The sequence below is a fragment of the Chenopodium quinoa genome, unplaced genomic scaffold (genome assembly GCF_001683475.1).
Source record: "Chenopodium quinoa cultivar QQ74 unplaced genomic scaffold, ASM168347v1, whole genome shotgun sequence".
Classification (NCBI taxonomy): domain Eukaryota; kingdom Viridiplantae; phylum Streptophyta; class Magnoliopsida; order Caryophyllales; family Amaranthaceae; genus Chenopodium; species Chenopodium quinoa.
The window spans coordinates 78,217-95,945 of record NW_018743616.1 but is presented as its reverse complement, the minus strand read 5'-3'; the positions used below and the strand labels follow the sequence as shown (position 1 = coordinate 95,945).

General features: G+C 33.9%; 1 protein-coding gene across 1 annotated transcript; it reads right to left on the bottom strand.

Annotated features, from left to right (window-relative positions):
* Nucleotides 1-6,128: 6,128 nt before the first annotated feature.
* Nucleotides 6,129-17,415, bottom strand: LOC110683098 (protein DETOXIFICATION 19-like). The gene is made up of 6 exons (XM_021859452.1): nucleotides 17,332-17,415; nucleotides 8,780-9,327; nucleotides 8,486-8,542; nucleotides 8,157-8,395; nucleotides 7,943-8,061; nucleotides 6,129-6,221 (listed from the first exon to the last, which is right to left on the bottom strand). The coding sequence occupies exons 1-6, from the start codon at nucleotides 17,413-17,415 to the stop codon at nucleotides 6,129-6,131; spliced, it is 1,140 nt and encodes a 379-aa protein (XP_021715144.1).
* Nucleotides 17,416-17,729: the final 314 nt, after the last annotated feature.

Genomic DNA, 17,729 nt, shown 5'->3' with positions numbered 1-17,729 from the left:
TATAGTTCAAAATCGTCGCCATATTTTGGACATTTATGTCATCAGTGATACTCGCCTAAATTAATTAAGTTCACTTCCACAACGGTCGGTGTGTGGGGATTATATTGAAATAACATGAATTAATATTGATATTAGGTATGCCATAACATAGGTAAGGTGGATTGATAATTGTACTGTAAAGGTATTTCGTGTATTTTGTTTAAGTTTTTTCCTAAGAAATATAAACCGCGTTATTATTAATTGATTCATATGTAAAAGTTAAAAAGTAAATAATTTAAATTCTATTAAAACAAGTCAAAGTTTTAATTGGGTCGATAACTCTAAAACATAATATTTAGAAGAAAAAAAAAATCGCATTGTTAGTTAATTTATAATTGCAAGAAGTTTAAAGGATCATTGAATACTTGTATAGGATCATTTTTGTATTTGCACTAAAGACGTGGTTGGTGTAGGATTTAACCTTCCTTTTAAATTAGTATCATTTTAAATTAATTGTAACCTTCCAATGATATTTTGTAACCCTTGATAAATTATTAGTATCATTTCGTGTAAGTCTTGTAATTTTTTTATTTTAAACTTTATATACATGTTTTGCAATCAATTTTTTTTAAGTCCCGCATTTTCAATTGAACCACAATTGCGACAAGAGTTTAAAGAATCATTACTCACTTTTTAAGGTCATCTTCGTATTTATAAGACATATGCGGTTGAAATTAAACATAGCCTCCCCTTTTAACTATAATCACTATGAGTTAATTTCAACTCTTCATTACTTTTTTTTTTTTAAACCTTTGTGTATCAATAGAGAAACCCCTTAGCTTTGTATTAATAAATTAATCGTCACATCTCTTATGCGTCAAAAAAAAAAATGGTAACATTATGTCATCCATTAAAAAAAAATAATTAAAATTGCAGTGTCAACCTTTATAACTCGATAAATTAATTTTTACATAGTCAGTTAAGTTGAGATAAGTTTAGTTAACTTCTGATAAGTTCAAATAAGTTTAGATGTGTTCAGTTCATGAAAATAAGTTTTGATAAGGGTTATTCAAGTTAAAATTACAATTCAAATGAGTTTTAATAAATTCTAATAAGTTCAGATAATTGAGATAAAATAAGTGAAAATCAAATGAATGGAATATACCACACAAAGTTAACTAAAGTGGAAGATCAAGCCTAACACCAATCACATAAATAATATCCCAAAATTACAAATAGTATGAAATGGAGATAGTAAAAATATTTGATAGAGATCAAGATAACACACACACACACACATATATATATATATATATATATATATATATATATATATATATATATATATATATATATATATATATATATATATATATATATATATATATATATATATATATATATATATATATATATATATATATATATATATATATAACACATTTGATTTAAGTCATTTTAGATTTAGAACACATGATTTAAAATTTAGAATTCCTCTTTATGTGAGAAATCTTTCATATGTGAGAACACTCTTATGTTCTAATTTGTACTCGTATGTTCTAAATTTAACATCAAATGTTCTAATTTTAAATCATGTGTTCTAAATCTAAAATGACTTAAATCAAATGTTTTAAATAATTACTCACATGTTCTAAATTTTAACTTATATGTTTTAAATTTTAAATTGTGTTCTAAGATTTCTAATCATATGTTCTAAATTTTTACTTGTATATTCCAAACTTTTACTCACATGTCCTAAATATTACTCATATCTTCTAAATTTAAAATCTTGTATTTTTAATTTTTATTCACATGTTCTAAATTTAATATCTAGTGTTCTTAAATTTGATTCACATGTTCTAAATCTTAAATTAGATTTTCTAAATTTTATTCAAATTTTCTAAGTTATAAATCAAGTTTTCTAAATTTTTAATCACACGTTCTAAATCCAAAATCAAATGTTCTAAAACTCACGTAGATGTTTAAAATTATTACTCGCCTGTTCTAAATTTTAAACCATGTGGTCTGAAGTTAAAATCATGTGATCTGAATTTCTAATCATATGTTCTAAATTTTTACTCATATGTTCTAAATTTTAGATTAGTTCTCATATAAGTATGTTTTCTCACATATGGACCTATTTTCACCGAACCCCTCCCCTATATATATATAAAATGAGCATCACACGAGGTTAGTTCTAGTAAATATAATCATACAAAGTATGTAATAATAGACAAATTAGCAAGAAAGAGTGTGATGTGTCATTTCTTAAATAACTCTATTGCTGATAAATTAGAAATTTAATGTTAATCATATCTATTTAAATCCCATATTTTCAATTAATCACGAGTGCAACTAGATTTCAAAGAATCATTGCTGACTTTTTAGTCATATTCGTATTTATCTTCTAAAGTCAAGATGCTAAAATTGCTAAGACACTATTTTGTGCCCGTGTGATGCCCGGGCTGTTTATTGAATTCTAAGAATTTTTTAATCTGTCAATTTTAAAATATATATTGATGCAAAATTAGTTAGGAATTGATGTGCTTTTGTGACGATTTAAACTATGTAGTAGTCATGCAATGACGAATAATATTGGTGAAAATGATCGATTAAATACATAAAAAATAGCAAAATAAACATGAAATATTAGAAGCAAAATAAGCATGAAATATTAGAATTTTCTAAAAATTAGCCAAAAATAAATTAAATAAAAAATCGTTCTAAACCTGTTGGGTTGACCCGAACCCAAAACTTTGGGATAGGGTTGAACATTATTTGACTCGTCATCTGAAATGAACTGATCCAAAATGACTCATTACCCGAACCGATTGGCAGGTCTACATACACTAATAAAATATATGGATGTTATATGTTTTGAACTACTTCCTTCGCTCCAAATAATATTATGATATTAAAAATAAAATTATATGATTATTATTGAGAGTTATAATCTAGTTTTTTAAAATAAAATTATAATTCAATTTGTACCCATGAAATATTGGTATTTTATCAAAATTAAAACTCTAAACTAATAATTTTATCATAAAATTCTATCCAAATTTGATTGAAAATAGAATTCTAAACTAATTCAAAACGTATAACATCCATATATTTTATGAGTTGAGATTCAGTATTAAATCTTTTGATATAATCCTTCAGACTTTCGTTCTCCCCCTGCTTCACGGTCATCAAATGAACGCTAGTCTTTGTTTTCCTACTACCAGCGATGAAGTGCTTTTTGAATTGGCAAGACAACTCCTCGAAAGTTTTGATGCTCCCCGGGGGGAGGTTGCTAAACCAAGTTTGAGCAATGCCCTTGAGGGTAGTAGGAAGAATCTGCACCAAGATGCTTCGCACCCTGTTTGGACACCCATTTGCGCTTTATAAACGTTCAAATGGTCTGTTGGGTCTGTCTTTCTGTCATATGGCTCCAATGTAGGGAGTTTGACCTTGGGGGGGATAGGTGTGTCCATTATTTCCTTGCTGAAGGGGGTAATGTTTTTCACAATTCCAAGTCTCCTCGGCCTGGGAGAGGGAGAACGCTAAGGGCTTTGACTTGTAAAGCGGGTAGGCTGGGGGGAGGTCCTTCTTCTCTGCCTTGAAGTGGCTGAGTGAGCTAGGCTATCATGGTGCCTGGTTGAGTCACGCTGAAAGTGAACTCTTGTTCGATCTCTCGAGGGGGGGGGGGGAATCTTTTTCCTTAGAGTTTTCCCGCCTAGAGTTGATTATTTGACGGGCATCCAAATTTCCTTCCCTCAACCTTTGGTCATTGATTATCTCTCTAGCATTCCTTAGTCGGCTCGGCTGACCTGACTCCCGCCGGGCTATAGGAGATTGACTGGTGTGTACGCGTTCGTCGAGATCTTGACGCTGAGCCTGAGATGATGCTTGATGGGGCTGGGACAAGTGAGGTTGAGGGTTAGGCTATGGAGCGTCTCCCAACCTGCCTTGCCCCCTGCCCTGACAAGTGCCCTTAGGCTCTCCTCAAGGTTCTTGTTGATTTGAGCCGCCAGCTGCTCCAAATCCCGATGAGTAACCACCTGAGGGCTAAACACCTCTTCAACAGGCTCGCTGTGAGCTTGGGGTACAATTTCCTCTACTACATGATTATGCCTAGCTGAGAGAGTCAGGAGCTTGTTTAGTGGCATCTTGATATGCTTGGGTACGCCTTTTCACCATTGTTTTTTGTTTCTGAAAATGTAATGCTCTTGGGAGTGTTAGGGTAAAGATAGTTTTATCAGGTTGGCACTTGGCCTGAAGTGGATTGGCTTTGGGCATACTGAGCCCATTCTTGACATTCATGTCAACCAATTCAGGACTTGGTCTTTCCCACTCAAAACACTGCAGTAGCAATCCCAACGTAGTCCAACCATTCGCATGGCGATGCCCTCTCCAGGGCAAGCTCTCCTTCCTAACCCAAAAGGCATAAATTTATACTTCATTTTCTCTTCATCCTTTTCCACCCCTTCAAACCTCTCGGGCCTGAACTCCTCAGATTCCATGTTTAAAACTCAGGCTCTGTTTTCTTCATCAAATCATTCAAAAACTTTTCCTTCTCTTGAGCCAAACCCCTGAATTTCTCCTGATATCTCTTCTTCATCCCGAAAAGCCTCAAAAATGGAAACACGTCAACGACGGTGAGACTTCCTTCAATTCTCGTTATCTCCTCCACTACCACCCTAAATCTTTTCCCTTCTCCTATATACCCTTCCTTTGCCAAAATTCTCATCATCATTTTCTGCGTCATCTCAAACAGAGCCTCCCCAATATCCACCACTTGATTATCTCTCTCGGATTCTGTACTGATCCGAGGCATCAGGGACTTCACCTCCTCTGAACGAATTCCTCTGCCCCTGATATATCACCAGTCAAAAGACTGGGACGATTGGCAAATATAACATCGTTTTGACGCAGACATTCCTCTGCCCCTGATAGCGAACTGACAAGGAGGACTCTCCGTTGTCCAAACTGTATATATACGACTATTACAGTGAGTTGAACTGGTGATTCCATGAATTAAGGATGACTGTTTCTTCTCCAATTCTTCCTCTGCTTTTGGTAACTTTTCAGCCTTCTAACGGACTTTGTCTTTTTTCTTTTTACGAATCCTTCGTATCCAAGAATATTTTTTCCACAACGTCAAAATTTCTGATTTTGATGTGTTTGGTTTACTTGACAGTTTTCACAAGATTTTTTTAAAGGAGGAGTTGGTGGTTCACTCAAGTCAATGGCAATATTTTGTCATACCTTGACACTTTGGCTAGATCTCGACTACCTCTGTGCGCAGATCTGCATTTTAAGATACAAAAGTACTCAATAACTAGTAAATTGAGTGAAGCTCATCTTCAAAGCTCCTAAGAATAAGTATACATAGTAGGAAAATAACCTATATCCCAGCAGACAACTTGATCTTGAGTTTTTCTTCAAGAGGAAGGTCAAAAGACTAACGGGTGACTTCTCTGACTTCCTTTAAAAGGGAGTCCGTTGAGCCCATAAGCAACCCCACATGTGAGTAAAAGTGTTGTCCAATCTTTTTGTATGAACACGGTTATGATAGTAAAATTTTACCACTCTTAGAGTGGAAAATTTACAAGAAGTAGTAAGAGTGAGTATTGGGATGAGTATCCCATCACATTGGAAAAAAAAAAAAAAAATACGTGTCTACTTTATGAGGCTAAGGGGCTACTCCCCTCTTTGTCATATGATTTTGATCGAGTTGGAACCTCCTTGGTCATATAATGTGGACATTCTTAACGGGTGTGACTTGACCCGTTTAACAGAGTTTGAGATGTCATGTCCTTTTTAATCAGCAAAGAAAGAACCATTCAATACTAGAATAACATTATGATTGCTTCTTGAATAAACAAATTTCCCACTCTAAGAGTGGTAAAATTTTACTATCATAACCGTGTTCATACAAAAAGATTGGTAACACAGAAGACGGTGATTCCTGAATTTGGTGCATGTCATTGATTCATTTCAGCAAATACATAGAGTTTAGACCTAATGCCTGATGGATATTTTTGATGAGGACAATTCATAATTGTACTTTACATTAAGTTCATGCTATAATCATACGAAGTACATAATTGCGTATCCCACAGGCATTTTATGGAACTGAATTCTCATTGCCGCTAGTTGAGAGCTCAAATGATGTCCATCCATTTCCGGAGTCGAGTAATCAGGAAAAGCAAACTAGATTGCAAGACGAGGCCGCAGATTAAACCAATCCAAAGGCCCTAAACCACAGATTTGTGACAAAGAGGATATGGAGGCGAATCATTAATCTTCATTCTACCTCTAATGTGTACTCCTTCCGTATTTTTAAGTGAAACGTTTTGACTTTTTACATTATATCATTAATCTAATTTGACTAGTGTTTGTGATTTAACATATAATATAGTATTTTGTAGGTATTTGTTGAAATCGTCTTAGGAATAGTTCATTAATATTCAATTATAATAAATTTAAGAGAAATTCTCAACGGTAACTCCCAACTTTTGTTACGCACCAACAATAACCCCCTTTTTTGGATTATACAAAATGACCTTAATTAAAATTTTCATCTTACTCATAACCTTATTTCATTAAATATACTAACTATAGTTAGATTTATATTTTAAAAAAAATAAAATAAAATAAAAACTAAAAAAATTAACCCAACCACCTGTCTAGCCACCCCCACCCCCACCTGCCCAGCCACCCCCACCAAAAAACCCACCCACCATAACCCAGTCGTAGCCACCGACGAGTCCTTCCCCCTTACCCGGAGAGCCGCTCAAACCCCCTTCCCCTCCCCCGGTGCCGGTGCTGCCCCGACCACCCTCCCCTTTCCCCTTAAAACCTCTCGTAACCCCTCCCCTTCCCCTCTAAAAGCATCGCAACTCAACAGCCACCAGCCCCCAATTACCACAACAGCCACCAGCCCCTCCCCTTCAAAATTACATGATGACCCTGATGCTGATGCTGTACAATCATGCTTTCATCAGATTTGCCGCCGAAATGTTGAACAATTCATTTTCATTGACACACTTGTAGAGGAAGGGCACTTTCGAACGCCTGAATGCTTTCTTAGTTGTCAATCTCTGGTAAATTTGCATTTGATTATAAATGTATTCAGTTTCAGCTTCCAAATTTGAAGAAGCTTTCTCTGATTAACCTTTCAAATGTGCCTGATTAGGTATGGTCTTTGTGTACATTTGCCCCATTTTTAATTTACAAGATTTAACTCTGGTATTTGAGACGACAGCTAAACTACCGCCTAATGTAATTTCTCCTCTGAATTTGCATTTCCTCGATTTGAAGTCATTGGCGCTAGCTTTGATTCCCGGTATTATTCAGGTTTCTATTGATGCGCCCAAATTAACACATCTTGTAATAAATGGTTGTGTTTTACCTTACACTTTTCGCCGTATTCCAATTGAATTAATCAAAGCGTGTATTGAATTGAGGAGGGAGGAGGAGGAGGAAGAAGATGAGACTGATGCAGAGGATTTTAAGGGGAAAGGGGAGGGTGGTCGGGGCAGCACCGGCACCGGGGGAGGGGAAGGAGGTCTGTGCGGCGCTTCGGGGGGAAGGACTCGTCGGTGGCTACGGCTGGGTTATGGTGGGGGTGGCTGGCAGGTGGTTGGGTTAATTTTTTTAGTTTTTTTTTTTTTTTTTTTTTAAAGATAAATCTAACTATAGTTAATATTTAATGAAATAAGATTATGAGTGAGATGAAAATTTTAACTAAGTTTATTTTGTATAATCCAAAAAAAGGGGGGTTACCGTTGGTGCGTAGCAAAAGTTGGGGGTCACCGTTCCCTAAATTTAATTTATTGATAATTAAAAATATTATTGGTTAAAGTTTTGTATTGACATGCGTGTAAAAGAGAAACGTTTCACTTAAAAAAAAAATGAGTGAATAAATAAACAAAAGCAGTTGCAATGGGAAAATGTAAAAATAAATGGTAATTACCTTGACATACATCTGCAACTTGAAGGCAACTAAGTATGCAACGGGCATACCAATGAGGTAGAATGTCCCCAAGTTTATGTACATGACTAAATGCTGCCAACCACATCCCCTGCATACCCCTGTTTGTGCACAAAAACAGCATAGAATATGGATGAAATAAATGAAGGAGATAAATCAAAGAGGAAGAAAATGTGTACTGAATCTAAAGATCGACCTGATAGTATGCCTTGAATCGAGTCCAAAAAAATTGAAATACAAAGCAGAGGAGTCAAGGAGGCAAATGCTTTGATTATACTGGCATTGCCAATAAAGAAGCCTGCCCAAATATCATGTCCCAAGCCTAGAACAAGAACCACAAAAGCGGCTAGGAGAATCGACAACTTCAGTGTCACGCCCATTGCATGCTTCGCTTGATTTGCTTTCCCGCCTCCAAGCTCGTTAGAAACTCTCGTACTATCATGGTAATTGTTAAGAATTATAATTTAAAAAAAAAAATATTATTAGTCCAAATTTGAGAAAAATTTATATTTTTTGCATTCATACCTTGCTGCAGCATTCAGCCCGTAAGTAACCATGTAAGCTATTGTTTCCGTATTGACACTGTTTAGATGAGATGAGCATAACTATCATCTCAACTATCATACTATAAAGATTCATTCATATATAGCAACGATTCTTTCATTAGAAAGAAAAGACAGAGAACAGAATCAATTTGTTTCAAATGCCAAATACTCCAAACTGAGAACTAAAATTAGTGTCCAAAATATATAAAAACATCTAGAAATCTAATTGTACGTAAGTTGTAACACAGGATTATTAGAGCAATAATGTACTCACCAAACCATAGCAGCCGAAGGTAATGCCAATTTCAAGTAGACGAAGACATGGTGAAATGATTCCTTCGACAACCCTCTCCAAGAATGCTCAAATTTTTTAGCAAAGCTCACGTATATGACCAAAGTTATAAGCGATAACCAAAACGTCAAGGAGGTTGCCAATGCTGCTCCCGTATATCCAAGGGTTGTGAAATGAACCATGATATAGTTAAGGACACAATGTAAGAGTAACGGAACGAGTGAGAATGTAACCAAGGGTAAAACCACAGATTGCGCTTGGAGGAACCTCAAGATGTTTTGTAAAAGACCAAATGCGAATATGCCTGGTATTAGAAATCTCATGTAAACTGCTGCTTCTTTAGAAATGTTCGAATTTTGATGGAGTAGTATATTCAATATAGGTTCGGTGAACCACCATATTGTGGATATGATTATGGAGAAAATGATCGAGATCATAAATGATGCTTGAAGATAAATCCCTAGCATTTTGTACAATTTTGCACCAAATACTTGGCCACATAATGTCTCTAGTGCACCACTTAAGCCAATCTACAGTAATGGCAAAGCTAACATTTTTAAATGTGGTTCAAATTAATTAAAATTAACTCTTAATCAAATAAATAAATCTATTATACTAAATCATTAAATAACACATACATATATATACTTTTATTTGAACTTAGCTTTTCCCAAGATATACGATCACAAAAGGTTTTACTAATGGAAGATTATAATTAGTCTTCCACAGGACCTCTCACAATGAGACCGGAAGATTAATGATAAATTACCACTGAAAAAGCCTTAACATAATACCTCAAATGATATAAGCTACTACTTCCGTTTCAAAATAATGGAAACAATTTGACTTGAAGACTTGAAGTACATATATATTTTGACTACAGCTTCTAACAACGTTAATTTTTAACAATATTATTATATTAATTATTAAATTATCAAAAATGTATTAATATAAAGTTTCATAATTTAATTTTATTTATTAATTTTTATTAAAATTTAATCGTATATATTAATTTGACCATTTCACTTAATCTATCCTAAAATACCTTAAATAATTACAATTACAAAATCATCATTTTATCATCTACAATACTACAGTAGTAGTACGTGAAAAAAGTTTAAAAGTTACCCAAAATATATACTCTGTATTTTATTAATTCTTATTACTCTGTAATTATCAAAACTATATAATATAATTTAAAGGAAATTTTGTCAAAAAAACCATTTATAACAACTTTTTTTTGTTGGAAAAAAGTATAAATATTTTTTGGCATTTAGAAACCAGATTGTAAATTTTTTTTTGTTGAGAACAACCTGAGATTTCTAATAACTCAATTAACCTCTAATTTTCCATTAATTCTTCTAATTACTCATAACTCTCACTTAACTATTTAATAATTAAGTTAATTTATAAATTTTTTTTTTACAAAAAAAAAAACCCTCACCACCACCAGCCGGCCACCCTCTCCTTCTCCCCCTCCCAGGCCCGGCTAATGTTTGCTTAATGTTTGGCCTAGCTTCTACAAGTGATTCTCAGCCAAAAAATCTAAAATTGGGCCAAACAGGGGTTCAAGGATAGCTAATTTCTGTTTCTCTAGAAGCCCAAAACAGCTCTTAAAGAGCTTAGAAACACAAGCTCCAAAGCCAAGCTTCTACTTTCAGTTTCTCGGGAAGCTGTTTATACCCATTTAATGAAAGTTTTATTGGATGATAATACCCCCAGAAAAATAAGAATGGACCGTTTGTCCCATTAGAAATCAATATATTGCATCTTTCATAATTTCTCTCTCACGAAAAGACCACATTTTTCTCCCTCTCTCTTATAGTTCAACCAATAATCTACATTCGGTAATTTCTGTTGTAATTATGGAAAAAAACTTGAGATGTAGGAATCGACAAATAGTTACTAATTATGAAAAACAGAAAATATGAAATTTAAGCAACCATACAATTGGAAGGGAAGAAGAGAAGAATCAGGAAGATTACAAGGTTGTGTGAGTTAAAATGTTTGTTGTGATAATGTGATAAGGATTACATGCAAGAATTAGCAGCAAAAAAATTAATTTGTAAAGGAAAGTCGAGCAGCAGCTAGAATTCATGGCAAAGAAAGAAATGAGAATTTTAATGGTGGGTCTTGATTCTGCTGGTAAAACCAACCACCATCCTTTACAAACTCAAACTTGGTGAAGTTGTCACCACTATCCCCAGTATTGGTAAGTAATCATCCAAATTTTTTTTTTTTTTTTTTAATCAATCTTGGTGTTTTTGTGTCACTTGCGTGTACATTCACTCGTGTAGGAAGAGAGTTTGTACACGTAACATCTTAAATATGGTTCTGTAGGAGAGTCGGTTTAATTTGAAACTCAATTAAGCATTATTTTATGTTATAAATTGATATAATTAAGTGACAAGTTCAAGTTTAGGATTCATATAAGCCACAAATTCTAATTTAAAAGTTTAGGATTGATATAAGTGACAAATTCAAATTTGATGATTGAATTAGCTTGGTTTTATGGTTTATGATTCTAGAGATTGAAAAGCCTAACATATTTGAATAACATATCTTAGTTTTATGTTTGTAATTCTGTATATATTGAGGTTGTTATGTAGAAACCGTGGAGTACAAAAATGTAGGGCTCACTGTTTGGGATGTTGGTGGCCAAGATAAGGTACGGCTAGTCCAACTCCCGTGATTTTTTTTTTTTTTTTTTTTTTTAAATTTACGTGGTATTTGTATGTTACAACATTGTTGTTGATCGCAACCACGACTTCTTGATATGGACACCGTACACCACCTTTGTGTAACCTATTATGTTTTTGTTTTGTGGCTTTCGCCTAATTGATGCTTCCTATAAGCTGTTTTAGTGAGTTTATATTAGCTCAAATTAAAAGTAATTAGCTCCGTTCAAAAAAAAAAAAAAAAAAACAAATTAGATAAAATAACTCATGTATTATGTTAAGAAAATCATCGACGTGTTAGTAGTTTATTTATTTTTGCAACACGACAGCAGATCAGGCCTTTATGGAGGTACTACTTCCAGAACACCCAAGATCTTATCTACGTAGTGGACACTGGACAGTAACGACCGAGATTTCAATTACTAAACGCTAATGGTGTTAGTCGTTTACTAATGAAAATTGCTAACACGGTTAACACCAATAGTAATTTAGTATTGAAAATTGTTAACACCACTTTAGACAACACTCAAATGTATAATTTTTTTATTTTTGTTAACCCAACATATAAATGTTACTCTCTTCGTTTTTAAATATTTGCTCCACTTTTCATTTCCGATCGTTTTTAAATACTTGCTTCACTTTCTTATTTGAAAAACTTTTACAATATTTAATTAATTTATCTCAATTAGTAGACTTAACATAAATCATATTTTATTAATTTTATATTCCTTCCAATTCTCTCAATTACTTTTGCTTTTTACAATTTTTTATTTTCCACCTACCCTACTACCTCCATATTTTATTACTTTGTCCAATTTCTTCTAAAAATAGAGCAAGTATATAAAACAGAGGGAGTATCATGCTTGTCAATATTAGCAAATTTTTAAAAGTAATTTTTTTTTAAATGGTTTTAAAAAAGTAATTTTATTACCTTTTTAAAAGTAATTTTTAGATAATAAGGTGTGATTGACTTTATTATTTTTTTGTAAATATATTTGTAGTTTTCAAATACTTTTTATGCCTCCAAAAAGAGTTCTAGCCACTATGAGAATGATTTAAATTAGTTTAATAAACAAGCTCCAAAATAATGTCATAATAATAAAAATTAAGGAGAGATAAGTACCATTTAAAACTTGTTTGTTACAAAATTAAAAACCCTTATCAAAACTTATTTGATAAAATAAAGAAAGTACCCTTATCTTTTTTTTTTTTTGAAAGCTTGTTTGATTAAAAATAAAGTACCCTTATCAAAGTTTATTTGATTAAAAAATAAAGTACCCTTATCAAAGCTTATTTAATTTATTACGGAGTTAGAAATATTGTAATTCTAAGTTATATTGAATTTCTCAATCATTGTAATTTACAGAATACTCCCTCCGTCTTTTTATTAAGAGCCTATTTGGGTTTTTTCACGGAAATTAAGAAAGTTGGTGGAAGTACATAAGTGTGTGTGGGGTTAGAGAGTGAAAATAAGATAGTACATCCGGGTGCATCACGCGCATGGTGCACTTGATTAAAAAAAAAAAGGCGAAAAGAACATACTTTTGTTTGATAAAGAACATATCGTGTTTGACAAAAAACATACCTACATATGTTTGATAATATGTTCTTTTATACTTATGTTCTTTAACAAATGTTGATTAAACATGTTTTTTGGATTTCAATAATACAAAGTATGTTCTTTGAATTTGGCTCATATGTTCATTGAAGTAATGAGTGACGCATAAATTCTATTTTTTATTTTATTATCATATATCATATCTATATTATTTTTATTATCGTATGTTCCTTGAGTTTGATCAGTGTGTTCTTTGTGTATGAAGCTATGAACTATATATTTTTTACATTATAACTTATGTTCTTTTAACATATGTTATTTTGAATTTTGAAATTTAATTTGAAAATAAAACCTTGAATTATTTTTGGTTGAAAATAATTTAGAGATAGTAACTAAAATTATTATGGAAAGTTAAATTTTTGGAGAGAAAGAAAACTATTTTTGGGGAAATGATATCTTTGGTAAAGATTTTTTTCGTTAATGTGTAATTTTTCATGAAATTTTAATAAAAAAATTTCACGTTCTTTTTGTAATGTCCTTATGTTCTTTGGTGATGCATGTTCTTTGTCAAACACTTGTATGCTCTTTTTCAAACGCATAAATATTCTTTTCGCCTCACTACTAGAAAACGCCTAATCAACGATGGAAAAAATCCGTCGAAAAACCCTGAAATTCCGTCGGAAATGACGATTTCCGACGGAATTCCGTCGGAAGGCACCATCGCATTACATTTTGTAGGAACTTGGCTATATTCCGAGGGAATTTCCGTCGGAAAAGTCCATTCCGACGAAATTTCCAACGAATTTAATTCTGTCGTCGGTTTTGTTGACTTTAATTGAAATTTCGTCGCAATGTTCCGACGGAAATTTCCGTCGGAAAAGTAAATAAAAAAAAAAGCTCCACCACCCCGTAACCCTTACCCTACCCACATCCACCCTTGCCACCAGCCCACACCACCCACCACGTCCAACCCATTTTCCCACACCAGCCACCACCACCACGTCAAACTCCTTTTCCCACACCATCCACCACCACCACGTCCAACCGAAAAACCCACCCACCACCCTAACTCGTATTCCCTCCCAACCACCCAAATACCACCACCCAAACCACCACCCACCTCGCCAGATCTACAAACCAGTACCACCCCCTCGCCATTCCACACCCTCCCAAACCACCACCTAAACCACCCAAAAAAAAACGAAGCAAGTCAAAAAAATTTAAAAAAAAAACGAAAAAACCCAGAAATTCCATCACAAAACGAAAAAAACGGAAAAAAAAAAAATCCAAGTAAATTCAAATTACAAAACCCAGAAATTCCATCACAAAACCAAGAAATTCTTTGATGTTTCAAGCAAAACCCGAAAAAAATAAGAGAAAGAGAATAGACAACTTACCTTGAATTCCATCAAAACCCCTAATTTGGCTTGAATTTGGGTTTTAAAGGTCAAATTTGACCATAAAAACTCTAGATCTAGGGTTTTCATGGTCGAATTTGACATGAAAAACCTTATTTTGTTCTTTGAAAAACCTTTAGAAGGCGGTGGTGGTGTGTTGGTTGCGTAGCGGCAGTGGTTCGTGGCTTTGTTGCGCAGCGGCGGTGGTGCGTGGCTTTGTTGCGCAGCGGCGGTAAGAGAAACGAAGGGGAAAGGGAAGGAGGAGAGAGAAACGAAGGTGAAGGAGAAGGAGGAAAAAGAAACGAAAGGAGAAGGAGATCTGAGAGAAGGAGGAGAGAGAAACGAAAGGAGAAGGAGGGAGGTCAGAGAAGGAGAAGAGAGAGAAAGAGGATAGGAGAGGAGAAAGAGAAACGAAGGAATTGAGGGTTGGTTTTTTTTTTTTATATATAAGAACATTCCGACGGAAAAATAATCCGTCGGAATATTCCGTAGGAAAATTCCGACGGATTTAAATTCCGTAGGAAAGTTAACTTACATTTTTCGTAATTTTCTGACAGACCCTAATTCCGTCGGAAAGTTCGAATTTTCCGACGGAATTTAGGTCCGTCGGAACGATTCCGTCGGAAAACAACCTATTTCTAGTAGTGCCTTTTTTTGGTTTAACCCGATGCACCCGGGTGCACAGATCAAGCATTAGTTAGAGAGAGAGTGATGACAACTCATCAAAAAGTGGAGAATATTCTCAAATAGTACAACCTTAAAATAGAAATAGATCCTTAATTTTGATTTGTCAAAAAAGAAATACAGGTCCTTAATAAAAGGACAAGAGGAGTATTATTTTATGTGTAAAAATTATGAGGAAAAATTATAATCCAAAACACAACACAAATTTAAGACGAGTTTAGGAGGATTATATCATAATCATCATTTCTTAAGTTTTGTTTTGTTTACTTTATTTAAGCTTATTTCAGAAAAAATAAGTCGTTAATATTAGTTAATAAGTTTATATTAAGTTCTGACAAGATAAGTTAAGGTAAGTAGAGAAAGGCTACATGATTTTGATGTTCAACTAAAATAAGTTTCAATAATATCTATCACAATAATAAATTTAGAGACTCAAATAAGTTCGAATAAGTAAAGATTAGATTAATAAAATGGACCCTCATATATTAGTTTAACTTTTTTTTTTTTTTTTTTTTTTTTTTTTTTTTTTTTTTTGTAATTTGGCTTCAGGTTCTCTTCTTGAGATAAGAAACCTATAGCCCCCTTTGGTCTTTCCTCATATATTAGTTTATTTTCTTTCCTTTTTTTTGTTGTACTTAGACTTCAAATTCTCTCTCTGAAATAGGGTAATTTTTAGCCACATTTAGTCTTTTTCTGTTATAGGAGATCATTAACACCGTGTACCTTTCCTTTTAAAAGAAAATACTCTGTAAATTAAAAGGTAATGTTAGATATAAATAATAGGAAAAATGGAAACTAACAATCCCACCTTTGGCTTTTCTGCTCAAAACAATCCGACCTTTTCGAACCCGGAAACAATCCCACCTTTGACCCTCATATGCTCAAAATGAGCCTTTTACCGATTTGTCAAATTAGTAACCTGTTTAAGTAGGTGACTTGATACGTGTCACCTTCTTATTGGCTTTCATTTTTTAAAAATATTTTTTTTTTTAAAAAAGATGACGATTAAAATAAAAAATTTAAAAACCCCCTCCCACTTCCCGATCCCTTTCCTTGCCGGACCGACCCACCCCCTACCGAACCAACCCACCTCCCCTTGCCGAAGCTAACTCCTTCACCTTTTCGCAATTTCCACTTCCTTGATTCTCTCCTTTGTCGGAATCCCTACCGGTTTCTCCGTAGCTGAGGGTGGTCGCCTGGTATGGGTAAGGGGTTTCGGGTTGAATGGAGTGGTCGGACTTGAGTGAAGTCTCCGATTCAGGTGGGTTTAGGTCTAGGGGTTAGGCGGTATTTCGGGGTGGGGTTTTTGGTGGTTTTCGACCTCGGTTTTTGGAGTTTTGGAGGGCTGGATTGGTTGTGTTTAAGGGGCAGGTTTCGTGGGTGAGATTGGGTTTCAGGGCGGATGGCAGGGTTTTAGGTTGGTTGGGGTGGTCGACGTTTCAAGGTGGCTAGGGTGGTTAGTGTTAGGGGATTTTGTGGGTGGATGGGGGTGGTCGGGCTGTCGGGTTTCAGGGTTGCTGGGATCGTGGTTAGTTGTAGTGGGGTGGTTGAGTTTAGGAGAGAGAAAGAAGGTGGTGGGGTTAGGTGGTGATGTGGTGGTGCTTATGGAAGGGTGGTGGTGGTTATGGTGGGTAGCTAAGGTGGGAGATGAAAAATTGAAAAAAATAAAAATAAATAAAATAATTAAAAAATAAATAAATAAATAAATAAGTAAAAATAAAAAATAAAAAATAAACATGTTAAATAAGTTGTAGGTTAAAAGGCATTTTGAGCAGATGGGGGTCAAAGGTGAGTTTGTTTCCAGATTTCAAAAAGATAAGATTATTTTGAGCAGAAAAGTTAAAAGTGAGATTATTAGTTTCCATTTTTCCTAAATAATAAGTACAAAATTAATATATTGAAAGACACTAGTAATTTGTATAATCTGTAGCGAAAATTAAGGAAGTCATTTTTAAAAAAAAAAAAAGAAAAATGGAAAAAGTGGCATATATGTGGGGTTGCGGTGTCCTTTTTCCACCCCATAACGCCCTCGAGAGAGAAGGCTTTGATAGTCAAAAGGAGAAAATAATTGGCAAACCAATGACCAGTTTCTTTGATCGGTGGTGTGTATGACAACAACAAAAATGTATCCATTCATAATCATATAGCCGTTACACTTTGATAAAGACAGGAGTTCCATGCGTTAAGCCCAAAATTCTATGTCAATTCTAATCTAACCTCCCAATTTGTCTTGTTGTAAATGCTAACCTTATAATCTCGCCTTCCTTTCTGGTTTACTTGAACTACATCAGGGTGTACCATGCTCACGGTACATCCCGTAGAAAATAAAGGCATTTTTTTATTTTAATTTAATTTTTTTTTAAATGATTCCTCTTAATTTAAGGGATTTGTTAGTTATTCTCCATATTAATAGTTTTCAAAAATAGATTTGATATTTTTGAAGAGACATAATTACAATTTCGAATACAAAGAGAATTTCCAGAGAGAGAATTTTTAGCAGAGAAAATTAATGCATGGCGGGGTGTAAGAAATTCGACATGATTTCATTACAGATTTGTTGATAATACGTATGAGAATGAAGATTTGGTTAATAATGAAGATGAATTTGAGGATTT